At 43.1% G+C, this 27920-nt stretch overlaps 1 protein-coding gene across 1 annotated transcript; it reads left to right on the forward strand.

The window, feature by feature from the left end:
• The first annotated feature begins 875 nt into the window (after positions 1-875).
• Positions 876-27105, forward strand: LOC143321686 (mothers against decapentaplegic homolog 3). Its single transcript, XM_076732204.1, has 8 exons — positions 876-1686; positions 18839-19032; positions 19375-19509; positions 20120-20245; positions 21159-21371; positions 21494-21631; positions 22472-22616; positions 24416-27105. Exons 1-8 carry the CDS (start codon positions 1484-1486, stop codon positions 24537-24539), a joined length of 1278 nt encoding a protein of 425 aa, XP_076588319.1. The 5' UTR covers positions 876-1483; the 3' UTR covers positions 24540-27105.
• Positions 27106-27920: the final 815 nt, after the last annotated feature.

Below are 27920 nucleotides of genomic sequence, written 5' to 3' on the forward strand. Positions count from 1 at the left end.
TTCAGGGCTGAGCCACGCTGCGAACCAAACTGCCACCTAGTTGAGTAGGCGGCCTACGTTCGTATCTCTAACAAGCTCAGGCAAGTTGGCCCAGCTTGTATGTGTGTGCATGACTTTTATCACCTTCCATCTTACAGCAGCTCCTGAGTTATTTACCCGTATGGAGACAAAACAAGCCAGCAGCAATTACTGTGAAGTCTCATGGTGGAGATGCTGAATGTCAAACCCTGCAAGTCGCAATAAACACACACAGGAATGTGTCCTTCTGCAATAGCAGTTACATGACTGCCTGCTGGATAATTAAGAGAGAGTGTGTGTGTGTGTGTGTGTGTGTGTGTGTGTGTGTGTGTGTGTGTGTGTGTTTCCAAAAATAAAATGGAAAAGAAAAAATGAGTGTATTTTCCTCTTAAAGTTAAAAACCTGAACTTTATTACCCTGTGGAGGGAAATAAGGAGGTAAGAACATCATGGTCCTCCTTGGACTATAATTATCTTACGTAGATAAACTGAAACAGATGGATGATTTCATTTTGGGAGTTTTCAAAACGATTCACAGAGAATAAATAAAGCATCTAAAAAAAAAAAAGGCGTCTTTGTCTGAGGTAGAGCCAGCATGTCTTTTTCTGACAGCACCCCTACATATTTTATAAGGTCCACAAAAACAGAACAACAAGACAAAGAAAGGCTCAATTTAGCTAAACTTCCCAAAGTGCACGCACGTGCAATACACTGTTTTGCGCAGTGTTACGTAACTAAATCAAGTGATCTGTGCATGTGTTTGATTGTGACAGCCACATGCAATTTTATGAGCAAAGCAATAGCAGGGAAAAGGCAGGGGTTGTGCAATATCAGAGCAGCACATTTGGCCAGCTGCTCAGACTGGCCTTTCACAGCTCTGCCGTGCAGTCTGAAGCCTGAATAGAGACTCTCAGCAGCAGCTCCTGCATTTGCATTTGATGCAGACTTCTTGCAGACTTCAGCCGGCGGACCGAGCACCGCGGATGACTCCGAACTCAACAAAACTTTGCTGAGCGAAGGTTAGAGCATCCGGAGGAAAACACGAACAAAGTAATCTCAATTCGGTGTTTGAACCTTGCTCGAGTTGAAGACGTAGTTTCGGTGTGACTCGGGTTGAGTGTGTTTAAAATAGCTGCCGCGTAAAGAAGTGGAGACGGAACTAGGTTTCCTGGCGGAGTAGCACTAAATCCACAGCGCAACAGACCGCCGGTGCACAGTTCACCGTTGAGCTCTGGCCAGACGGGCTGAGTGCGCTAAAACTGGAGGGTTTAACTCTGGGATGCATCCGTGTGGCGTTTAACAACAACAGCAACAACAACAACAACAACAACAACAACAACAATTCGTCTTGAGCTAAATAACGCTTTCAACTCCACTGTTTGGACCGCCTGAGCAGCAGTTGTCCCCGTGTTTCCTCCAAACCCGACGGACTTCTCGACACTGGAAGGACTTAAACTGAACTCAAGATGTCAATTTTGCCTTTCACTCCCCCCATTGTCAAAAGACTTTTGGGCTGGAAGAAGGGAGAGCAGAACGGCCAGGAGGAGAAATGGTGCGAAAAGGCGGTGAAAAGTCTGGTGAAGAAGCTGAAGAAGACGGGACAACTGGACGAACTGGAGAAAGCCATCACCACCCAGAATATCAACACAAAATGCATCACCATACCAAGGTAACGCTGAGCTGATGGTGACCGTGAACTCAGCATCCTAGCTAGCTGAGTTCACTCCTGGATTTAACCGACGTTTGCTTGATTACAGCTTTGTTACTGAAAACTCAGGTGTACGCAGGTGTTTGCTCGCTGTGGCATGCTCACCTTACACATGTATCCTTACTTGACAGAGAAGTTGACGTTTCCACTTCCTGCCTCGCGACAGTATTTCAAACTCACGTTTATTACACAGTACCACGGCGGCTAAGGTAATGCTGAACGAGCTAACGCCGAGGAAAGCTAACGAATCACCGGTCAAACTCCGCGTCAGTTCGCTGCCATGCCATCACATCAACATTTTACTTTGCATGAACTGCTCACTGAGACACCCCTGTCAGTTCCTTGTTATCAAATCGATATTTAACCGAAGTAATATTGTTGAGGAGATGCTATGTGACTAGCACATGCAATACAAAAGCACAAATGGAGTCCAAGTTATATAACTTGGCCTTAATCTGGGACGCTTTCTCGCGCTCTGTGTTGGTGTTGGTGCGTAGGCGAGTCTGTGGCGAGCCGTCTCTCTCCTGTCAGTCCCCCCCGTACAGCCGTTTGTCTGGCCAGACATTATTTACATCAAATCATCATCACCACCAGATCAGGTTATCAGCAGTGTCAAATTACTGCTCGTAGTTTAAGGGATTCACTTCCGCTCTGAGCAGTCACTTTCCCACCTTGATGAAAGGCTGTGACAGGTAAGAGCTCTCGAGACTGTTTGTAAACACACACCATGTCCTCCAAAAGACTGACTTAACCCACCTCCTAAACATGTTTGTATCATAGATATGAGTAATGTAATTCTAATATAAGGCTATGTCTGTCTTAATATTCTACAATATTAGTTTTTTACTCAAATTTGTCCACCCCATGTACAGTATATCAATGAGGGTATAGCTGCAATAATTACTCAATAACTCAATCAGCTGATCAACTGAGAATCAATCAGCAATTATTCTGATGACCAGTTAATCACACTGGCTGGTTCCAGCCTCTCAGATCTGATATTTTAATGCTTTACGTTGGTACACATGAAAATAATGTGGGTTTGAACTGTTGGTCAAGTTAAATAAGACATTTGAATGCATCTCGTAGGGCTGTGGGAAATTATAAAAGGCATTTCTAACTGTTTTCTACGCTGAACCATTTACCAATTAATCAGGAAAGTGATTGGCAAATTAATCGTTAATGAATGCATGCATTAGTTCCGGCCCTAAACGATGGTAGTGTAAATAATAGAAAGACCTCTCACTATAGTGCAGAATAATTCAGCAGCCCCAAAATCTAGGGGCTCCAAAATGACAATACAGTTGAATCAATGTCTCTCTGTAACAGTTTCTATGAAAACAGAAGATTATAGCATTTTTGAAAGTGGGATTTATTGCAGGGTTGTTATATTAGGCTGCATTAGTTTCAGCCAGGTGTAACAAAGTGTGTGTCCACAGCTATTTTTGATCCTGTGCTATTTTTGCAAGTTGCAGAAATAAACCAATAGAGGCCTCAAACTTTTGCTTGCGTCCACAGAATCTCACTTGCATGTGTGGGCAATTTGGCTTTAATAGCACACTGTGTGTCAGATGAAAATTGAACCCCACGCAGGGCACTCCCACATTCTTGATTGCCACAAGTGTGCATATCACAGCTTGCACAGGCCTGGGCCAGCGTTCAGAGTTAAGCCTACCCGGAAAGTTGAATAACGTTTGCCGTGATCCAGGTTTCATATTTCTCACCACTAATGCAGAGGGGAAGAGGCAGAGTGCATTAAGATGACCCCAGATCAGAGCTGGCTGTCAGTGTGGGCTAACAGTGTCCCTGGAGAGCTGCTGTTTCTATTAATTCCCCCACGTTCTGGCTCGCTGACAGCAGCTGCCTGCATGTTCGGGCCTGTCCACGGGGAGGTCAGCTCCTATCTCTGTGACACACAAACTCCCTGATGAGGCTCATTGCTACCCCTCTTGATGACGGTTTGCCGTGATGCTGAGTGCTGAGGGAAGCAGGCGCTGCGCATTGATTCAGTCAGTAGTTGCACACGGTGGTGGAATAGCAGATCAGGTATCTGTTGGGGTAATTTAAGATGGAATTGTTGGCATTGAAAAAGGGGAAAATATGTGATTTACTCATCACAGATGATATATCATGGAGGGTAAAAAACCAGAAGATGATTTTGAAATCTCAAGGCTAATTTTTTCCAGTTGTGTCATACAAAGTTAATGTTTATAGATACTGTCCAAACCCACTCCTTCCTGTAAGTTTTGTCTGTCAAGCCAACCTTTTAATGTTCATCTTACCAGGTGGTAAAAACGAGATGCTGAAGACCTTCAACAAAGCTAGCTGTCTTATTTTAAAGTGCTGTGACCTGCTAGATGACATTTAAAATAACTTGATAGTCTCTGGTTAGAAGCCATGGTATCACAACGGGGTGAGATTGGACGAGACACAGTTATTTTTGGGGTTGGGTTGTGTGTGGGTGGTTAATGTGGGCGCTGTGTGTATATCCCCATATGTTTACACTGGAGATAAAGACCGTGGCAATGAAAAACGTTAGTCACAGTCACTTTGACTTACATTGCCTTATGAAGTTGGAAACAAAGGGCTTTTGCAGTATATCAGGTTTTGCTGCCTATCACTTGGGCAGGGCTACTGCTCTGCTTGCCTGTTAGATCACTGTGGTTTTGTTTTTACGTTTTTGAAGAGCAATACGCAAAGTGAATGCTAAGGCACCAGTCCAAGTTCAAGCCTTAGTCACTCAACAAGGAGCAATTGTGGCATTGCGGTATTGACCTACACTCCCTCCCTCTTTTTCTGCCCGTTTCTCCTTTTAAAAGTCTCTCTTTCTCTAAGTTGTAAACTCGGGTTAGTCACAAACATTGGTGTGTAAAGTGCGTCAAGCCATGAAAGTCTACCAGTTTCCAATGGATGAGGGGTGGATGTAAAGTGTGGTAGCCTGTGCTGCATGAACATGAAAGGATGACTCACAAATGACTTTCCTGCTGTTGTTTCAGGGGACTCTCAGTGCATTTATAAACAGAAACCGAGGCTGTTTCAGTTATGCCTGTGTCTTGAAGGCCCTAAGTTGGTGAATATTTCACGTGGTTTTACTGTAGCTGCCCAATAGCCACAAAGCCAGGGGTAGAGGGAGGAGTTCGGGTTGGTTGGATGGTTCAGCAAAAGGTCTGTCTTTGACACAGGAGGCTGCTCTTCGGTTCCTGTTTCATAACAGTCCAGTTCTTTTAGCTGTGGCCTATTTGCTTATCAAGACAATGAAGGCCCCTCACCTTAAGGAAGTTCTTATTTTAACCCGAACCACATTGCTTCCCTAACATTAACCAATGACTTATCTGAACCCAAACCATGACCTTTCCCTAACTCTGACCAAGTCATTTTCATACCTAAACATTCCTAACCCGTAACCATAATGGTATCAAATAAGGACACGGCTTTGCTTTTCCAAAAGTGATTTGTAACTGTTTTGAAGGACGAGGATTTGATGTTGTACTGCTGATAAGGGTGTCAGATCAGAAAACTCTTGTTGTTGTTGACTGTCAATCCAAGCCTTGACAAACTATATACAAGATATATATTTATTTCACTCTTGGTGTTGTTATTTACCCTACATTTGCCATTACTGATGGTGCAACTATGGCATGCTGCAAGTTTCTAAATTGTCACTTCCTCAAAATTCAGTGTTAGGTCTGTTTTTTTTAATCATATTATGTGCACTTCTGATACAGGCTGCACGGTTCTCTCTTCTTGACTTTACATTGACAAGCAACCTTGGAAAGCTGAAATGACACTGGCCATATGCATCAGGTTCACTTAATTAGCCAAGTGCACCACAGAACTACTTGGCTGCTACTTCAGTTCAACTGGGCAGACCACCAAATCTTAGTTATTATGTAGGGGAAACCCGAACACTGTAGCTTTGTCTTATTGCAGACTTGCAAAAATGTGCCTTCACTGAAAAACTGTAGCTTATTAATTTACTGGTGTAATAAGGAGTCGCAATATAAAGATTGACCTTCAGCAAGCATTATGCTTATTGTAATTAGCAGGTAGACGACTGAAGCAAACATGTATAAAAACCCTTTTCAGACGTGCACCGTTTTCTGTAAATCGTCTGACAGTTTTACATGATGAACAGATGGACATGGCTAATATTTTAATGGTACTACTATACTTACCAGTACAGTTTATTAATCCAGTACTTCAACGGTACTTCAAGCAAAAGAAACAGAATTAGCATTGCTCTATTTTTCATGTGTACTGTATATATATTAACATTGTTGAGTAACAAATGCATTGTTTTGAACAAATCACAGTTACAGATGATAATGTGATAATTGAAATGTAAAATAAGTAAAATAAACATTTTTTAGAGCTCTGAAACTGCAACTATGAGTTTGTGGAAGACAGTTTAGATGATGTACTGATGATTCCAGACTGAATTTATGAATGTATCCATATTCATATCCAAATAATCAGCTGGCTAATCATTATTTTTAATCATTAACCCATGTTTGTATAGTTAACTCTGTGTAGTCCCGAGGCTGCTAGCATATATAACATACCTGAGATGGATGGGACAACAAGAGGTCTGAGCTACGCAGTCGAAAACTTTGCATTTCGCCGCCTGTATGTGATGTAGTTTCACAAGGTGTTTGGAAAGATCACTTGTGTTTCCACCCTTACATGCAAAAGACTTGTTGTACTTTTGGCAATGAGCATTGTCATCATCAGCTCCAGTGAATTTTGGAGTGATTTTTTTGATTACTCAATTAACAATTAAGCCTATAAAATGTCAGCAAACAGCACAAACCCAAATATTTTCAATTTATAATGACGTAAAACAGATAAAAGCAGAAAATCTGCATTTGAAAAGCTCAAACCAACAAGTCTTTGGCATTTATGCTTAATAAATGATGATCACTGCAGTCAACAGGCCATTGACTACGCAATGGTTTCGGCTCTTCTGCTTTGCAAACTAATCATGAGCAGCTAGGAAGCAGTAAATGCTGTAAAGTGTTCTGTGGATGGTGCGCCTTGCACTCCACCATGGGGAGGACATAGGTCAGCAGTCTCTCAATAACTTCTTGCGTTGTCTAGTCCTGCATGCTAAACGGCAATTATGACAAGAACAGTGTGTACCCACAGTATTTGTAACAGCCAAACAGCCTGTTAACAGCCCTTAATGCAAAGATAAACCCATTTTGTTTCAGGTATGTATCTCATAATGGTTTAAGAGTTAAGGGGGTTGCATAGGAGCTTACAGCGCAGTAAAGAATTTAGTATGTAGTGGGGGAACACCGGTGGTACAGTGAGAGAAAGGATCCAAGGTGTGTGTTGCGTGTATGAGTGTGTTGTGTCTTTTCACAGAGCCTGGGGGAGTGGATTCCTCACTCCTACCTACCTTAACTTTCTCTGAGATTTGGCCAGTGAAGGGGAGTGCTTTCGTCTTGTCCACACACATCCCTCCTGGCAGGAACACTCCAGTCTGATTCACACTGGTGCATGTCAGGGCAGGAAGGAGGGAGAGAAGGAGTCCCAGGAACAGAAATAAAAGATGTGTTAAAATGAGAATCATGGAGATAGGAAGGAAGGGAGGATGCAGGGTAGGACAGAGACTCCGCTACCCTTTTCACATTCAAACGTCACCATTCACGGGACAGGACCACACTGTTTCCATACATGCCACTGCTTAACAGAGTAGCTGAGATTTATGGAGGACGTTGCAGACAATTTGGTGTAAGGTTAGAGGATTTCTTTTATTGATTTATTCAGCCCATGACTAAATCAATAAAAAAATAGTGCTCCACAATCATGCAGAGGCGTCATTTGTGATCCAGAACAGCACAATTTGTAACATACAAGTACTATTTTTTATGAGCCAGGTTCAGGCTGTAGTGTTAAGGGAGAGAAGGCCAGGGTGGAATAAAGAGATAAAGAGGGAATACAGAGGGATGAAGAGGAGTTGGGGATTCCCAGTGTTGTGTCTGGTGCTGGAGGGGAGGGATTGCCATCATGGTGGGAGAGTGTGCTTTAATAAGGGAGGATGGCAAATAAATGGCAGAAGAAGACAGAATAAAAAGAGTGAAAAAAGGGCATTGCAATGTGAGATGATCAGAACGCGAAAGAGAAAGGCAAAGCAGAAAGACAGCGGTTTAGACGAAGGAAGAGAAGGAGACGAAGTATTTGTCAAGCGGCAGCGTGTGGGATTCTCAGGCTTATCAGAGGGAGACTGTGGTTCGTGTGGCTTGCAAACACTAATAGCTGAGATAGAACTAGTTTCCAGTTTTCCAGCTAGACAGCAGTTCAGCATCAAAGGAAGGGTGTCTTCATGCGTCTGGATGACACATGAGGACACCCAGACTCACACACTGCAGCTACTGTGTCAGGAGAATCTTATATATAGCTGCATTGCTTCATACTTCACCTGCCTGAATGCCGCACATGTGTAGCGTACATAGAGTATGCATACACATGCTGTCATTTAGCACCATAGAGCAGCAGCAGCAGCAGCAGACATCAATGCATGCTGTCTCTATCAGTGCATATTGTTTGTCTGAATGTGTGTGTTTTTCTGTATGCATGTGTGTTAATGCTTGCTTGTGCATCCCAGTGATTATTACATCGCCATTATGTCGCAGTCATCCTATTTGCTTTCTTACTGTGGTCAAAGTGCTGAAACAACAAATTCGCTTTTCTGTTAATGAGAATGGACATGCATGGTGGCCAGCAAAGCCAAAGATTGATGATTATACACCCACAGAGGTTTAACTTTAAGCAACACCTGCCCAGGTTAAATCCAGGCTTGGGTGCAGTTCAGGATTGCCGTGGATTTGAAGTTGAACCGAAGCTTGATATTAAAAGCTGATGGTAAACACCGTCATGGTCAAATCACTTATTGTTATAAATATGACACGTGTGTTTGCTTCACATAGTCAAAATACTCAGAACTGGCACCTTGAATCAATACAGTTTTTTCTCTTGGGAGATGTCTGCTCATTACCGCCTTGCTGTTTTCTCACATCTTCGTCTTTATTATCCTCAGTGTGGTCAGAAGTCTACCACCTCAGCACACACACAGACACACTCACACACTCTCACTCACTTCGGCAGCTTTCATGTCAGGTATCACAACTGAGTCATTCGAGACAGCATTGTTCAACAGGGGTGCGATACAGGACGGGTCACGGAGAGGTTATGTGTGTTGTCTGGCTGTGTGTGGCTGGCTGCTCTAAAGATGGTATTAAGTTGGGTTCAGGATACTTCCTGTCATTGTGTGATTTGCTTGCTAGAAAAGGTATGCTGCTGTGAGTCAAGACAGATACATACGCTAAGTGTGTGTGAGGACTATAGTACCAGTGTTATGTTCACCTTGTTGTGACTGAAGAGCTTTGACCTAAAGCAGCTCAGTGAGTCTGAAGCTCAGAGCCTTCATCCGGCTGCTACTGCTGTCTTTAAGTGTCATATATCATGCTTTTGTAGTATAAAGACTTTTTTATCGCTCATATTTCTGATGTTTAAACGAATGACAGCTTTGTTTTTCTATTTAAAAACTTGACAAAGTGAGGTATGGAACATTTTATGGACATTTCTTTGAAAGTTTCAATTGAAATCACATTGAAATACATGAAAGAACATGTAGTTTGATGTTATTCGCTTTTGATGGGATTTTCTGTATGTAAGCTACATCGTCATTGTATACTTAAAAACGTGACTGCCCTCATTCAGGCCAGTTCACAAGGGGGATTAGTGAACTAATATCAAATGGATTTTATGTCGTCATACATGTCTGTGTGTGTGTGTGTGTGTGCGTGCGTGCGTGTGTGTGTGTGTGTGTGTGTGTGTGTGTGTGTGTGTTAGTCAGCTCAGAGGAATGCTCTTTCAGCCTGCTGGGGCCTTGAGGAGGGCGTGGGCTGCTGTTTGGTTTTCGGCTTGCATTAGGGGTGGAGGGGGTTAGAGAGACAGCTCTGCCTCGACTTGGCACTGGCCTTTTCACTATCTGCGGGGGAGTGCACGTGCACGATGCAGAAGCACGCACACACACACACGCAGTCAAATGCAGACAGACAAGTTCACCAGACAACAAGCCTGCCTTTGTGCTCCACTGGCCAGTACCACCACCGCTGCTGCAGCTACTGCTGCTGGACTACAGCTGGATGTGTGTGGGAAAGCAGATTGACATGAAGGTGGAAGGGTTCAAATGGAGAGATTACTTTTAAGCCAAGAGTACTAACCAAAGTTACACAGAAAGAGAGCAATAGATGGCTGAGAAGGTTGGTAAAAGTTGGCAGATGTTGTTGAAGATGAGCAGCGTCCATCTCAAACAGTACAGTACCCCCGTGGTCCAGGACTAACTAAAAAGGGCGTAGGCTGGAATCTCTGGTTGACATAAATCATGATCATTTTTTAATTAGGTTGTCTCAAACATTCGTCCTTGAATCTCATTTTAAGATGAGAGCACCACTTAAGTCAAAGTAGAAGAAGAGGAGCTTAAGCCTAGCTAAGAGCTCCCCAGAGACTCTACTGTCCCAGGACACCCAATATAGCAACACAAGAGACCGTAGACCCCAATTTTGTCCTGGACTGCTGGGAACCAGGGGGGGCTCTGCTCTCCAGTCCAGAAACCTGTGGGTTAGGTGAATCGTTTTTATGTCAGGATCAAGAAATTTAAGCAATAGCCAGTCCTCGTCCTGGGGACACCCTCCCTCTCTCCCAGTGTGTGATCAAATAGGCTCCAGCCCCCCTACAGCGCCGAGTAGATAAGCAATTTAGAAAATGAAGGATGAACGGATGGAGGACAAATCTACAGTGATGTGGTTTTCTCTCAGTATGAGAAAGTTCTCCTTTGTAAACCACCTTAAAACTACAAATGGTTTATTATCAGGTCTTAAAAAGCGATGTAAAATAACAAATGAGCTAAAATTTCTACTTGAATGATAAAATATTAAATTTGAGTGATCAATGAAGCTCTGTCGATTTTAGCCCCAGCTCATCGTTGTGACTTGTCTTACGAAGTTAACATCAGCTGTTTATCAAATCATACTCGGCGCCCAAACTGGATTGTATAACTTGAGTTTTGAGGGATATCAGATCCAGGTGGAGGGTGGTACGAGCCTGTCTGCGTGAAAAAAACACACATTAATTCACTGGACAGGTAGACCCGCCTGCACTTCTTCTGCAGGAAAGAAGCTGTGGAGAAAAATTTATTGATGACTTGCATCTGGAATATTTTCGGCCATTCATCATTTTGATTCAGAGACAGAGAAACGGGCTGGCCGGCTCATTGAAGAATAGCAGTAAAACTAATGGTTCCCAGTCCTCTATTGTCCCCCTAGTTTTTGAGTCCAGACTCTGTTATTTGTCGTCTAGCCTTGCCGGTCGCCTGTCTACTGGTTTCTTGTTTCACGTTAGGGCCCTCCCTCACTGGTCCCAGCACACTCCAGCCCTATGATATCACCTGTGGGCCACAGTCAGACTTGCTTTTCTCTCACACTCTATTCTTGGTTCTCTTCCTTCACTGCCCCCCTCCTTTGTAAGAAAAAGAGAAGTCTGATGGCTTTTCCAGAGAGAGTGGGAGGTGTGTGTGTGTGTGTGTGTGTGTGTGTGTGTGTGTGTGTGTGTGTGTGTGTGTGTGGAATATGTTCCCCTGTGAGTTGCACCACTGCTGGAATGTACTCACAAGCTGAGATTTGGGCACTTTGAGCATACTTTTTCTGTTCATCACTGCTGGTGATGAAATTTTCGTGTAAACCAAAAAAATCTGAGTAAAAGATGTTTTGGAGCAAGTTTGATTTTTGAGAAAATGTCCCTGTGAAAATAAAACTGACCAAGACTGAGTTTATGGTTTTACCATCTGTCCCTTAGTATCAAAGGACTTATTTCCAGGCTTGTAACAAATCATTTTTGTCTTGTATTAGATAGCAGACAGGAAACAGGTCAGAGAGGAGTATGACATGCAACAAATGTCGCCAGCTGGAATCGAACCGACAGCATTGCAAAGGAAATGTTTTCTTAATCTGAAGACCAGTATGGTGACATTCGTTAAACCCACGTCCTCCTGATTGGGGCTGAGCGTAGATGCTGCCCAGCTTTGCTGAACAGGTATTTCCAGGAGGGAGTTTAATCGTGCAGGGAGAACTGAAACCGTAACTATTTTTAGTTTTATAATTATGTAATGCAAGTAACTCAGTGTAATTCAGCAGTTGCAGATTTATTGAATTGTGGGACAACAACGGATTAACATGAGATAAGAGCAGGTCCAACGTGGGATGACAGTGCGTTCATTAGCGTGTGAGGCAGGTGTCCCGTATGAAGAGGGGAAAGGTGCAGATGGAGCAGTTTTAGGGAAAATTAATTTGCCCGAAATAGCTCCTGAAACGTGTTGACCTTCACAGATCAGTGAAGTCGCCATGTCAGGTTTCAAAACCAAAACTTCACAGCAGCGTCTTCTCCAGAATCACTGAATAATTTGTCTCCTCTCATGTTGTTGCTGAAAGACAGCAGCCCTCTGCTGAATGTCATTGGACTGCAGCCCTCTTGGACATGGCGCGGCAGACTGGCCACAGACTTTGTGAAAGGCACAAAGGCCATTTCAGCCCCACACCCCCACACCCCCAGCCTCACCCCTCACCCAGTACTGGAACGGAGGCAGGGCGGTCAGGATAGTGGGACAGTGGGACAGACGGAGGAGAGGGAGGGGGGTTTTTAGGGGCCCAGTCAGACACTCTGAGCTGCCCTGAGCTGTTGAGACAGTCTGCTCGCCCTATTGTCCAACAGCACCCTCCTTTCTTTATCCATCACCCACTTTGTCCTCCCCCCTCTGAGCTCTTATAGGACAGATTGTGAGTGGGGGTCCTGATGTTTACATACACTTGCAGCCACTTAAATTGCTATATTTTCTAATCTAATGTCTAATAATTTCTTTTAATTTTTGAATTAAACATGAGAGTTTAGCTGCTTTAATGAAGTTTATACATAAGAGCCTAATGGCCGAGATTGGAGGACAACAGAAACTCTGAAGACTTTTAGCATCTCACAGCGTTTTCTGGCATCTTTGCACTGAGCTTAGACTTTCATTTGAGTTTGACGCTTGGCGGAGAGTTGTAAAAAGTCCATGTCAAAAGGTCTGAACCCACAGTGAGAGGGAGTGTGTGTGTGTGTGTGTGTGTGTGTGTGTGTTTGTTCAGCACCGCTTGGACCATCGCCAGCCTGAACACACACACGTGCGCGCACACACACACACACACAGTGTATATGTTTGTGTCTTTGAGCGTAACTGGGCATGCCTCAGTGTTTGTTTTGTCCACCCCTCCTCCCCAGCTCAGTGAAGCTCAATCTGCTCTGTCTGAGTCTGTTTTATGAGTCAGCCAAACTCACACACACACACACACACACACACACACACACACGCACACACACACACATCTAAAATTTGTTTATCTACTCCTCTGTGTATCCTCCTCCTTTTCCATTCAAACACCTCAGTTATGCAGATGATTACTAAATGTGGAACTCCCTTGGAACTATAGTTATTTTATCTCACTCTTGCTCATATCTGTGTGTGTGTGTGTGGGTGTGTGTGCGTGTGCATGCGTGTGTGTGTGTGTGTGTGTGCGTGTGTGTGTGTGCATGCGTGCGTGCATACACAGATTGCGGTCCCCACCATTCACACACAAACGGAGCTGGTTGGGCGTAAAGGTCAGGTTCAACCTCAGCCTCTGGTCATGGAACACAGTGTTGTTGACACAATTTCCCCTGTGGCAAAAAATCTATACCAATTTGTCCCTTTTATTTTTGGACATCAGTTCCACTCTGACTGTCTCTTGACAGGGAAAAGTCAGAGCTGTAGATCTTGTTATCAGTCAGGAATCAAGACGAGCTAAAGAACGTGTTTTAACTAGCCTCTTTGGTTGTGTCTGTGGAAATGTAAATCAGGCCACGACAGAGAAGTATACGGAGGTTTGGACGTTGACTGTGGACTAACAAAAATTATTTTGAAAATTAATTCAGTAGTTTGTCTTACATGACACAAAATCAAGCGTTGGGCAGACAAAAGCAGTTTAATGACATTAAGAAATTTCAGTGGGAATTGTTAAGATTTTTTATTGTTTAGTTTACTGTTGGATTATTTAATCATTTGAGTTTCTTCTCAAGAAAAAATGTCAAAAAAAAAAAAAAAAAAATCGCTTTTACCAGCTTCTCCAATTAGATCATTTGTCCCTTGTCTCTGTTTTATATAACTGTAAACTGGATATCGTAAGATTTTGGACTATTGGTCAGACAACATAAGACATTTGATGATATCAGTGTCCTGACATTTTACATGGAAAACAAATAATAGATAAATCAAGAAGGTAATTGGTGGATTGATGGTGAAAATAATCGTTTGTTGCAGCCTGTTTACCCGACAGTGACCTACTAGATAGACTCTGAAAGCACAGTTATGTATCTGCACATACTGAAGTCAGCCCTCTCCAGCCTCAAATTATATATTATTCTTTTTGAAGCAGTGCTGAGTCCGTTCTTGAAAGCCAAATCGGAGGCAAAGAGACAAACAATTTTACACAAAGTCGGTATTGCACAAAAATGCACCTTAAGCAACGCAAAATGAAGCTGTTCCTTTGTCATTTTGGTGTCGGAGTCTGTAAATAACATCAGTCTGTGGTGATCTGTGTTGACTGCTCTCTGCTGCTGTAAGGAGGAGCCGAAGGTTGAAGACTGTTGGCCTGGATTCTTGGAAGCCTTCAGATCCCACCCATGACCCACACACACACACACACACGCACCCACACACACACTCAGGAGCACAGCAGGGAATTTGGGGTCATGGTCCCCCCCCCCGCCTCCCTGAAACACTCTGAGCTCCAAATCATTTTAAAGTGTTTTGCAGGATCTGAGGTTGGCTGTTTAGACAGTGCTACTGGCTCTTCCTCTAAACAGCAGGCTGAGGCTCGATGGTGGTGCAGGAGTGGTTTTTGCTGTCAGGGAGGTGTTTCCCATTAAAGTGTCGTTCAACGTGCCGTCACAAATCTTTTCAATGAAGTGAGTAATTGAGATCGAGGAGGGCACAGTGTGTCTGGACCTGTCTGCGTGTTTGATGTGCGCTCTGTTTTGACTGTTGCTGTTTGCCTTCTTTTTTTCTGGAGATAAACAGAATTAAATAAAACTAACACGCAAAGAGAGAAAACTGGCATGGCCTGTGAATACTGCAGAGCGTCCTGCTTAATTTAAATGCACCTTTGAGGTTTCTCAACACTAGTTGTGCTTCAGAGCGATGTTTTTACGATGCTCAGCTTGTACCGCAGTAGGTGTGTAAAGGTACACAGACGCTACAGCTCGGTTCATACCCCGGTGTAGGAGGTGCGGTTCAGTGCGATTTCGGTTCATCAGAAAAAAAAAAAAAAATGTGCGTTATGAGTTTCAATTAGTTCCGCCGTGGCTTGTTTTTCAAGCAAAAATTTGATGGTTCCTGCTTCTCAAATGTGATGATTTGCTGCTTTTCCTTGTCTTAGTGTAATAGTAAATTGAACATCTTTCTGGACTCTCGGTTAGACAAAAAAAGACATTTGATTTTGGCACCTCGGGCCGAAATATTTGATATTTCATAATTCATAATTTTTTATATTTTAAAAATCTGCTTTTGTAATGTTTAATGAGGACATTGCAAAGATGTTTTTTAGACATGGATGTACACAAAATGTTTTGGTAAACAAAAGGAAGGAAAAACAAAATACTGTGCATCACATGGAACACATCAGATCAGTTCAAACCTCCACTCCTGCCATCAAACATGTGACGTCTGAAGTCCAGTCAGGAGGCTGCACACACTATACCACAATATCCACAACATACATGATAATATGAGCTGAAACTAGAAGTGTTCCTCGTCCTCGTGGAGTATTTGGGCTGGTTTGTGAACTGTTGCTCTTGTGCAAAATCCCACTGAGACATTGTCCTGCGCCTATAAATGAACTTGACTTGATTTGACACACTCTTGAAGTAATGGCCCAGTGGGGGCCGTAACTCGGCTTTAACTCACATTTTGTGTTCCAAACATTACTGTCTGCCTGAGCACTGGCGATGTCGGCCGTTGTTACTGTTATATAAAGTCATATCCATTGTTTCTGCTTCTGTGTGGATCCTCTGTTGTTTTGCACATGTGCAGTGCAGCTATTTAACTTATTCGTGTGACTCATGCCACACTTTTACTGTAACTGTTTTCCTTAAAAACAGTGACTGGAAGGGGCTTCACAAAGAGGAGGACACTCAGTACTGTAGGACACCAAACAGCCAGTAATGCCACTGCAGTTTGTGCATGTCTGTCTCAGCCCACGCAGTCTAGCCCCACCAAACACCCACTCAGGCAGGGACCAAACACACATACCACTGACATCAGATCAGTCCTGTCTGACCATTTAACACATCTACAGTGAAAAGGGAGTTTAGCTTTTTTTCTGCTCCAAAGGACCACAGCAACCCCGCGTTAAATACGACCTTTTTAAGGATACGGATGCACTGTTTTTGTGGATACTGTCAGAGAGGTTATGGCGGCGGTTATTTCTGATTGCATCGTTATTGAGTAAATGGCTTGTTTCCTTCAGTCAGTGCTGTCTCCATGTGATCACTGTTCCTCTTTATGAATTAACGTTTTCATGTGTTTCCCTCGTGCCACCACGAATTTCCTGTAATTCACTTTTGTAGTTGCCTTCCTAACTGTGACTCAATTACTTTCAAGCTACTAGCTGTCTGTATTTCTTCATGTTTATTTTATTTTGTCCAACCCTTGTAAAACAAAGTTACACAGTGAGTCAGTAAGTTAAATACCAGTTGGCTTTAATGAAAGTCTGATGACATTTTTAAGTGAGTTTTGAGGCAACTTACAGAGGTACTAAACTTGCTGTAGCATCAGCCACTAATGCAGAATGCACCAATGCATTAGTGCAAAATGATGCAATGTGATTAAGGGAACCAGCATCAATAAATCATATGCCAAACGCAGGAAAACTGCACTAGAAAAGAGGAACAGTAGACCCTCACAAGCACCAACCAAACAACATTTAACTGAATGTTAGCCTAACATCACGTGTTGACAAAATTAACATTTAGCTTTACAAAGATGTGTTTGTTGCAGGTGGTTTGTTCTAGATTGCATAACAACCCAAGGTGTTCCTGTTTATTTGGGTACTGTGGGAGCAGCCACATGTCTTTAGTATTGTTAAATGTTTTCTCTCCACACTGAGATCAAAAGCCTTGATTTAAGAGCCTGAAGTCTGGCAGTTCTGTGATCAGACGCTAAGTTGTGGAGCCTGTGTTACCAAGAGCCACCCCTACCATTGTTACGTTCTCAGCCACAGTATCAGAGGTTTAGTATTATTATTATTATTAATATGACTGTGTTGCTCACTTCCCTTTTTGATGTGTCAGCAATGATAATCTGCATCATGTTGCAATGGCTCACTCTGAAAAATGACTTACTGTATTACTAAAGACAAGCTTTAGTAGAGACAGGAGGTACAGTGAGCAAGACACCAGTTCTGGTTTTATTGTGCTGTGTATGAAGAAAAAACATGCTGTTTTTGTTATTGATTGACCATAATAGCATTCCACGGTTGAGCAAAGCTCTGCTAACAACTTTCAGTTCTCTAATGGTGGCTACTGGAGCACTAAGGTGTAAAGCCCCAAGAAATGGCTGCGTTTTTTACAAGCTGTGAGGAACGCTGACAACTTAATTCCAGCTTTTCTATCATTAGATGTCTTTAAAGGGATTCCTCCTTTAACCCCTCGCTGGGTTACATGACTTTTCATTATATGGGGAATCTTATATAAGGTTTATACAGCGTAATCTTGTGAATTATATTGATTTCTTCTCATAAGGCTTGACCTCCTCTGGATGCAGATCTTAGCTGTGAGTCAGGCGGGCTTTAACTCACCAGCTCTCACGCGCAGATCCGAGGCCTCGCCAGCTTTCCTCCCGTGATAATTTGCTTCTTCAGCTTTATGCTTCTGTATGCTTGTGTGCAAATAAAGTACTCAGACACCATTTACAAATTCAAGACCCCCCCCCCCCCCCAGCACACACACACACACTCCACAGCTCCTTCTACACAAGCAGTGAATGAAAGCCTTTGCCATGAAAAATTAAAACACAGTTCTCTGCCTGCTGGATGTACAATGGTTGACCCAGATGGGCCACTACTGAGCCTTGTTTTTATTTAGAACAGACATTTGTCCTTCTAAAGGGCTTTAGCTTATGCCTTTGACCCTTACTCTGTATTTGTGTGTGAGAGTGAGTGGATGAGACAGAGAGATAGAGGGGACATATGCGGTCATTGCCTCTTGCATAAGATGATAAGTGTGTTTTTTTCTCCCCTCTCTTTCGTGGGTCATTGTGCTTAGCGATTACAGGCTACATCCCCATTATGACAATCTGCAGCGTCAAACTATCGCTCATTACTTTCTGGCAAACTAAATCATCATCCTGCCAACAGTATTGTATAGCGGAAGAGTGCAGCTGTTATACAACACAATGAAATTCCTGTTATACATACTGTAATCTCATTGCGGGTTGTTTGTTATTATACCTCGTAGCCAGTGCACACACAGCTGGGACCCTCATCAATAGGAGGCAGGGTCACAGTCCAGACCTGACAACAATAGTAAACACCACACCTAGTGCTGCATTGTTTGTGGTGAATTCTGATAATTCTTTAAGAAATATTAAATTGTTCTCGGCTGAAAGAAATTTTCCTTCATGCAGTCACAGTTTGTTATTTAATCTCACTTCATTAGAGACTAAACATTTGCTTTGTTACTCTTAAAAAGAGTTTATTCTCTTTAAAATGAGGCAAACAATTAAAGTCCCGAGAAGAAAATATAAAAATGGAGATAAAAAGGAAGATGGAGACAGTAAACTTGAAGAAAAAACAATCATAGCAGACTTAGATTAGATTAAGGAAATAGTAAATGGTAGTTAATAGTCTAATATTAATACAGTCTAATATCTCAAGTGAAAGCTGTAGAGCATTTTTTCAATCTCAACTGAAAATGACTCTTTCAAATCACACATTTGCAGGTTATTGACAAACACCTCCTCTTCCTCCTGTCCTCCTGTCTGCAGGTCTCTGGATGGCCGTCTGCAGGTGTCCCACAGAAAAGGTCTGCCCCACGTCATCTACTGCCGTCTGTGGCGCTGGCCCGACCTGCAGTCCCACCACGAGCTGCGGGCGGTGGAGCTGTGCGAGTACGCCTTCCACACGAAGAAGGATGAAGTGTGCGTCAACCCGTACCACTACCAGAGAGTAGAGACGCCAGGTATGACAGACTGAAGAGTGTTTGTCTTCATCAGGTTTCTGAGCTTTGAAAAAAACCTTTTCTGTGGACTGAGCCGCCTCTTTGCCAAAGCACATTTTTATAGACTTGTTTTTATCTATCCAATATTTACCCAGTGATGTATTAAACACAACTTTGTTGCATTTTATTGTTTTATTGCATAATTTTATTCTGAAGTTTTCTTTCATTTCATATTTATTTCATCCAGACATGAAACCAACCACTATTGCTATGCTCTAAGGAACTCTTTGTTGTGTGTGTGTGTGTGTGTGTGTGTGTGTCTGTCTGTCTGTCTGTCTGTCTGTCTCTATGGTCATTATACAGTACTCCCACCAGTGCTGGTGCCCAGACACACAGAAATCCCCAGTGAGTTCCCACCTCTGGATGACTACAGCCATTCAATCCCTGAAAACACCAACTTCCCCGCTGGCATCGAGCCCCAGAGTAACTACATACCAGGTACCAGCCTGCTTCCTAACATGACTCACACGGAGAGTCAGATACCCCTTTTAAACCAGCACTTGGATGAGAGTCTTTTAGATCAAGTCTGATTATCTACAGTGTGCCAGCGTCTGTTTAGCCGCTTCATCACCCAAAGGGCTTGTGGGCCAGTACTTCAGTGATCTGTTTGTTCATGAGTTGAGCACTGACCAGCTTCTGTTCCAGCGTCTGTATCCTACACATTAACAAGTGTTAAGTGAGACTCTGACAGCCTTCATATAAGTGCATCGTTGGCGTGCAGTATTAGAAAGTGATCAGTTCATATAAGTTAGGCTGGTTGTTAGTACAGCTTTCACACTGACTCAGTGTTTACGTTTGCTGTCGATCTGAACGGGTCAACAGTTGTTAGGACTTTTTATGAAGCATCACCAGAAGATTTCATTTAATGTCAGTCATAAAGAAAATCAAGTTAATGACAGAAACAGATAAAAATGTAGCTGTATTTGATATTAATCTTATGAAATGTAATTCTTTGCAGTGTTTCTGCTTTTCCTTCTGTGCTCTTGTGTCAATCAACCACCTTCACCTGATGAGTTGTTGCCTGCGTGTGTGTCTTTGTTTGTCTCAGAAACGCCACCACCAGGCTACCTCAGTGAGGATGGAGAGACCAGCGATCACCAGATGACCCACAGCATGGACACAAGCTCCCCAAACCTGTCACCCAACCCTGTTTCACCCACACACAGCAACTTAGGTGAGGACTGTGCATCTGTGTGTTCGAGTGTGTGTTTGTGTACTTTCCTGTCTGTCTGCCGTCTCTCGCAGACAAATGTTTCAGGAGTCTATCTCCCCGCTGGGAATTCTCTCTTTGATTTTTGTAAGAGGAAACCAGGTGATGAAAGAGGCCTTTGTCTTCCCTGCATCATGTGAGCTGCTGAACAGGCCAAGACACCATTCAGCCCACACTAACATCAATGACAACATCCTACGTTTATTCTATCAGGATGGAGAAACGCCAGGGGGCTTGGCTGGAAAGCTACTGGTGAAATAACAAAATCACACTAGTTTAATTTGGCAGTGCCGCACAGCTCTGTTGTGGACTTCAAAGCCAAGGACAGAGTGGCTATGTTGAGGGAAAAAGGAGCAAATTACCAGAACCAGTTGAAGTTACTGAAAATTATCATGGTTAAGCCTGTAATTTGACCGTTTTGGCTCCAGCGTCCCACCAGTGAGGGTTGACTTTCCACATTTTGTCTGGTAAAAGCTTCTGGGAAACAGCGCATGGGTTTGACATTTTGTGACGCAAGCTCGGCCCAATATTTTCTTTGGTGGTGTTTTTCCTCCCCCTATACGTCCACCTCAGCCCCTTCGCTCCCCACACTTCACCCACTTTTCATCGTTCTTGCCTCTGTCGCTCCTCATTTCTATTTTCTCTCTTGCACCCACTTCTTATCCCGTTAACCTCGACTCTTGTCTCCTGTTACCCGCTCGTTTCTTTCCTCGTGTGTTATTTCAAGCATTCATTTTCTTATTGATCTGCACGTTTCAGTCTGTTCACATCCACCCTGCAGGCTACAGTGTGGTATTCTATCCTCTCGTCCCTCTTAAAACTTCCCATTTTGGTTTGATGAAAGCAAACTGGAACTTTTTCCGTCTCTCTGCGTCAGACCTCCAGCCAGTGACGTACTGCGAGCCGGCCTTCTGGTGCTCTATTTCCTACTACGAGTTGAACCAGCGAGTAGGAGAGACCTTCCACGCCTCACAGCCCTCGCTGACAGTGGACGGCTTCACGGACCCCTCCAACTCAGAGCGCTTCTGCCTGGGCCTGTTGTCCAACGTGAACCGCAACGCAGCCGTGGAGTTAACACGCAGACATATTGGTAGGACTCCATTTAGATCTCATTTCTTACACTAATTTCAAAGAGAACATGACTCCACATTGGTAATTACTTCTTCTGTCTTCATTTATCTGATGAGTTGCTCCGTCTCTGTTTCCTTCAAGGCCGTGGAGTGCGGCTCTATTACATCGGAGGAGAAGTGTTTGCTGAGTGTCTCAGCGACAGCGCCATCTTTGTCCAGAGCCCCAACTGTAACCAACGCTACGGCTGGCACCCGGCCACGGTCTGCAAGATCCCTCCAGGTGTGTGTCAAGCTGACAGAGACGGAGAGAAAAAATGTATAGAGAGACACAAATAGGAAGAGAGGACAGAATAGAGAATGGGACAAGTGGGGATAAATGGATGAGGAGTGAGGAGGTAGATACAAAGAAAATCAAAAGCCAGAATGGGAATTGGAGGGAACCTGTGGCTCAGGAGGTAAAGTGGGTCGCCCACACCACAGGGTTGGTGATTTGATCCAGAGCCCCGTCTGTGCACATGTTTAAGTGTCCTTGAGCAAGACCCTAAATATCTCCTGAAGGTTCGATGGTTAGCTCACTTGGTGTGTGTGTGTGTGTGTGTGTGTGTGTGAGAATGGGTGAATGAGAAGCAACTTGTGAAGTTGGATAAAATACAGCAGAGGTTCAGTTTCAATTTGTTATTCTGACCTTAAAGAGTAAAATCCGCTTTGGTTAACCAGAAACAGCCCATATATCACAAAATATTTTCACATCTAACTCTGGAATCATTTTCAGCAGACAGAGATTCAATATGTCAGACCGTCCCAGTAAGAAAAACAGTAATTACTGGATAATGGAAACTCTGAAATGCAGCCCATTTACTAAAACAGCAGAGGCCAATCAGACGCCTGTCCAGTCTAGTATGAAGTTGTGTTGTCTCTAACTTTAACAGCTTTGTGTACAGCTTAGGAATACACAGTTGCAGTAGTAGTTGTAGTAGTTTTTTTCCAGTTACTTTCAACGTCTGTGGCAAAACTGACGACACTGGAGGACCTTGTTCGCTGGCCCAGTCGTGATTCATCTAATTCTTTAAAGTGGATGATTCTGAGCACATGTGACGTGATGTTTGGTTGTTTCCTCCAGGATGTAACCTGAAGATCTTCAACAACCAGGAGTTTGCAGCCCTGCTGGCCCAGTCAGTCAACCAGGGGTTTGAGGCTGTGTACCAGCTCACCAGGATGTGCACCATCCGCATGAGCTTCGTCAAAGGCTGGGGAGCCGAGTACAGGTAACGGATCGACTTTGCTCCCTTAACGACAACCACTCGCTCATTTCCCTAACCGCCACAGAAGTGAACTGCTTCACAGATGGCAAAACCCACAACCAACTTGTCAGCCAACATCATAAGTGCTGTTGTGCAAAGATGACGTCCTTAGCGAGCCCTTATGTAAACGCAGACAATAGAGAGAAACAGAATGTGAATCACATCCCACAATCCAGCCGCCCCCACTCGCAGGCATCTGCTCACACTCGGGTGAATCCGGCGTATGACGTCGCCGAGCCCTCATCAATAGAAACAAGCCCCAGTTGGCAGGCCAGACTATTTTTAAACAAACACACATGTGCTGTGTCAAAAAGAGAGGTCAGACTTTCCCTCTTCCATCCCCTCCCTGTTTTCCATACAGTCTGACTCACTGATAGTAAGACAGGAGGAGACGGAATAAAGGCAGAGCAGAAGATTGGCTGAAAGTTGGCTCGGCGCAGGAGGTTTCCTCAAGGGGGGGAAACCTTTGTGCCGCGAGCGACTGCTAACCAGTCCTGTCCAGACCAAACTCTGACATGTGGAGACACTTAAAAACAGGATTCAGGTTACTGGACCAGCCAGCTCCTTCTTCTCCACCTCCACCCACAGCTCGCTCTCCCTGCCTTTTCCCATGCCGACTGCTGGGAGTTGTTTTTGTACCCTTGTAACTAAAAAACAGAAATGTAAAGATGAAGGAAAGATCTTGCACCTAATTTTTTTCAGAAAGGAGCTTATTTCCAGTGCTCACGAAGCAAAGCGTATAAACCAGAGGGAAATCACGCCGCTGGTAAGCCTCTGTTCACCTGGCTTGCCAATGCATAAATTAAATGGATGACAACATGCAGGATACGTCCTGTCTGCTGCTGCTGCTGTTGACATTCACTGAGACAGTTGTTTTATTTTGTTAACTCATTCAAGCTGCCTCGAAAACTTTTAACCAAATGAAATGTGCAGTTGTGAAAAAAAGGTTGCATCAGCTGCCCCGAAAAAGTGGCAGAAGACCGACTCCCCTGATTGTTTCCATTGCATCTCAAAAGGGCCGCTGATACAAGTCAGATGCACCAGAGCTCAGTTCATACGTGTGTCGTAACAAAGGATCTGAGTACTCGATTGTTTCGAACACCTCTGCTTCTCCTCAGCACGGGTTTTTGTTAACGACTGTCATCAAGGAAGGATACGGTGATCAGAAGGTTGAATGTCTGGGGGGAAGATATACAACCTCTTCTGAAGTTTTTCAAGAATCAAGAACAACAGAAACTGATTATTCTCTTAAAAACGTATTCTTAAAAGAACGCAGATAATTTGATATGACAAACTTTAATGGCACGTCATCCTGAGGTTTTTAAAGGTTTGTAGAGCAAAGGCAACACATGTTTATGAAACTAAACTTCCTATTTTCAGTTGCAGTATGCTAAAGAAAAAATGTTTTCTCTTCAGCGGTATTTGAATTGTAGACACAGAGAGCAGCAAACTCGTCACTACGTGGGTGAGGCGTCGATAAGACTAACAAAGCTGCTGTAGACGTGTGATATAGATCTTCACGTTTCCAATCCCAAGTGAAAAATGATAACATCAGTAGAAACATCAGCTCACTTCACACTCTAAGCTTATTTGAGGCTAAACTGATCTTAAACTCCGTCTTTTTGGCGTTTCGATGTGTGAAATTAGAGCAGTTTGACTTTGCTGAAACTCGACTTTGTCCTTTTACTCACAGACGTTCTGCTCTAACACGGCTTTCTCTGTGTACCCAACATCTGTTTCTGCTTTCATTGTGTCTCTGCAAGGCGACAGACGGTGACCAGCACCCCCTGCTGGATCGAGCTGCACCTCAACGGCCCCCTGCAGTGGCTGGACAAGGTGCTCACGCAAATGGGCTCCCCCAGCATCCGCTGCTCCAGCGTCTCTTAGGGAGACCCTTCATCCACCCACTTCCTGTACACCACGTCTCCTGTCAGTGACTAAGAACACACAGACTGCATGCAGACCAGAATGGCTACACAAGTCCGGAAAGATGTCGGACCCCCTCCCCCCTTCCCCAAATTCAGCCAATCCTCAATCTGTAACTTAGTCCTCCTCCCCACCAGCTGTTTGTAGCACTTTTTATATTCATGTTGTTTGTGGTAAAAGAGCGCAGTAAAGCAGTACCATGTTACTACGATCTCCACATTTTGTCCAGAATTATTTTGATGATGATTTCTTAATCTTTGGCGTCTCATTGCCAGAAAAGGCTGTCACAGTGGGAGGAGGAGGTGTTTATCAGCCAAGAGATTCTCATTATTTTCCTTATTTTTCATGATTTTTACTTTTTTTGTACAGATTTGAAAGTGAACCGTGGTTTTAAAAAAAATGGATTACATTTTTTAAGCATTACTAAGAATTTTGTAAAGCATGTTTAACATCGTGCGAAATGCATTTCACTTGACTCTGTTTCTGTATTTGGGCATTTGATAGCTTATGAAGACATTCACAAATGTGACCCAGTGATCATGTAATGGAAATGTTCAAGCACCATTTGTAAACACTGTGTGAAGGAATGTACTGTAAGCCTGGCACAAATGTTTGTTTAGGTTTTCATACTGTCATTTTATGCAGCCTGTGTTACTCTGACAAGACAAATAACGTGATGTTTAACTACACAAACAAACGACAAAGCGAGGAATCAGTCCCACTTTAGATAGAACACCTTTCCCCTCTGATAGCTGTAAACGACACACTTTGACTTGAACCGTGGGCCAGATTACAAAGCGGTCTTCAGAATACAGTCGAGCAGACAGGAGGTACAACTCTCTAAACCCGTGTATGAGTACTTAAGATAGTGACATTCATCAAATGTCATGAGGAGGATGATGCACTTTTGTAGAAAGCTAATATTCTAGTCAAGCGATGTTGGCAAAGTACATTCAGTGGCAGTTGTGGTTCACAGCTGCAGTAGTTCTTGTCAGAGGGTTATATGAAATGTATCCTGCATTAATTTCAGGAAGCTTTGCCAATTCGCAGAATACTTTTGCAGCATTGCATTGTGTAGTCGGTAGTATATAATAGGCATTTACACAGAACTTGAAAATGTCTCACATACTGTACTATTCTGCAAACCTTTCCAACGTGAGCACACACAACGTGTTGGAGTACGTGTGTGTGATGTGAGGACTCTGCAGAAGGCTGTGTAAAGAGAGCAGGAAGATGCCTTTGCTTTTCTAATTTTCTCTCTCAGCAGTCCATAACATTGGTCTTATTTTTAGCCATCAGTAATATTGACTTTTTGCACACTCAGGACCGTTAAAAACAAAAAGAAAAAAAAGAAAAAACAGCTGAATTATGTACAGGAACCATTGAAAAGGACAGATGCATGACTCTCGAGACTTTAACGTCTATTTTGCTACCAATTATTTTTGTAGGACAATAAGGTGATAACGTGGTGACGACTCTGTCCGCTCCAGGTGTTTTTGCATGCCGTGACAGAAAATACTGCTAGCAGGTCCGGGAGTACTAACCTTGTATTTTTCTACCTGTGAAGACGAGGCAGTTTGAGTACAAAGCACAGCTTTTTACAAAGGGAAACGTTTAGATAGATGGAGGCATGTAAATAACAGAAAAGCTGATGTCCCTATTTTTTTAGCTCTATGTACATAAAGTACATACACGTGTTGTAATCAGACCGTTAACCTTTATAATGTTGACGGTTTTGTAAACAGGAGAACAAAATAAGAAGCTCAAAATGAAAAAAAAAAAAAGAGTAAATGTTGGAAAAAGCTGTTGCTGAAATAGAAAAGCATCGTCGTAGCTTTCGTCCTGTTTCCTCGCTGCCACCCGCTGTGGTGGAAGTGCATCGATTTCCTTCTGGCTCTATAACACTAGACAAAGACACAGTGGGTGAACATGGACAATATTTGGATTCTTTTGACAGTACTTATTTACATTAAACCAGCTTTTGATGTTAATGCCAGCCCAGTGGTGCTAATCTTTAACATTTTAGGGACTCAAGAGAACCACAAAGCCATAAGATTTTACTCTTAAAGCTGGAAGATTTTGATTTCTCTGTTAATGATTCTTTTGACTTTTTAACCTTGGAGCTGCGGTGTGGGACCGTCTCAGAAACGGTAGCATCTACCAAACTGAGACAAGACAGCTCTTTGTAGAGCTTCTAGTGTCCGTGAACGCAGCAGTCCTGATCCTAATGGGTTCCTTAACCCCATGGTCAATGTAATTACCCAGTCGGGAATATTTTGCAAGCAAATTTGTCATTTTTATACACTCAAGTTATTCTGCTTGTGCTTTTTTCCCTTTGTTTAAATTGTTCACTGTAATCGTGATTATTAGTTTGTGATTTATGTTTTCGTGCTCTCAATTGGTCTTTTTAGATGTCTTGTACAAAATTATACCCTTTATTTTTCTCTGCCTATAAAAAGTTGATGTGATGCTTTATATTTTTGTTTATTATTGTTGGTCTATGAATAAAATATATATCTTGTGGTGATACTGGGGCCGACATGCCATGTGAGAAGGAAACCAACGCATCTTAAATGTCAAACTACATTTAGTATTGATCAAATATAGAATAAGCTTAGCAGGTTTTGTTAGCATGAAATGTGCTTAAAGACAGTTATTACAGGCCTCTCTGGGGATGTTTCAGGTTTTAGACTCTTGTTTTCTTCTGCAGTTTGGGGATTTCCTAGTCTGTGGTGGAAAATTTGTCCTCAGAAGCAAACAGACAGTAATTACAGACCCAAAGCAGACACTCTCGTTTCTTTACCTTTTGCTGCCTTACAAGCTAATGCAAACGATAACCATTTGCGCCGTCACAAAGGCACGATGTGGCTTTGAACATGAATGCAGGCGTTGTTCTGATGCCCTTAAGGAAAAGAGGGCTGAACAACCTGCTCGGCACTTCAGAGATCACTTCACTGTGCTGAGCCGTAGTTTGAGAGCATGAATAAATCAGCTGTTGAAGTGAGAAAGTGGCAGCACCAAATTCAAATGGTGTTTCATTCTGCTGGTTCACTCTTTGAAATATTCTGATTCATTAAAACTCAGTCAGTGCAGCAGCAAAGAGTCTGCAAAATGCATTTTTAAAAATTTTGTACAACATGAGACAGTCGTAGGCCTGAGTGCCTCCATTGTGTGACGGCATCAAAGGACAGACAGCTTTACATTATGTCTCCACCACCGTCTGCTCTCCCTGAGCCTCATTCCAGACAACACAGGCATTGAATAATTAAATTTCAGGGTTTGCAAGGAAGTCAAACGCAGGACAAATATGAATCATTGATTGAGGCTGTGCACATGTGCAAG

This window comes from Chaetodon auriga, chromosome 1, assembly GCF_051107435.1.
Source record: "Chaetodon auriga isolate fChaAug3 chromosome 1, fChaAug3.hap1, whole genome shotgun sequence".
Taxonomy (NCBI): Eukaryota; Metazoa; Chordata; class Actinopteri; order Chaetodontiformes; family Chaetodontidae; genus Chaetodon; species Chaetodon auriga.

What these genes read in the sequence shown, in the direction of transcription:
- LOC143321686 (XM_076732204.1), top strand. Translation starts at nt 1,484, where the DNA reads ATGTCAATTTTGCCTTTCACTCCCCCCATTGTCAAAAGACTTTTGGGC. An exon ending in GGTCTGCAAGATCCCTCCAG is followed by an intron (nt 21,632 to 22,471) that starts GTGTGTGTCAAG and finishes TGTTTCCTCCAG; the next exon opens with GATGTAACCTGAAGATCTTC. An exon ending in GGCTGGGGAGCCGAGTACAG is followed by an intron (nt 22,617 to 24,415) that starts GTAACGGATCGA and finishes TGTCTCTGCAAG; the next exon opens with GCGACAGACGGTGACCAGCA.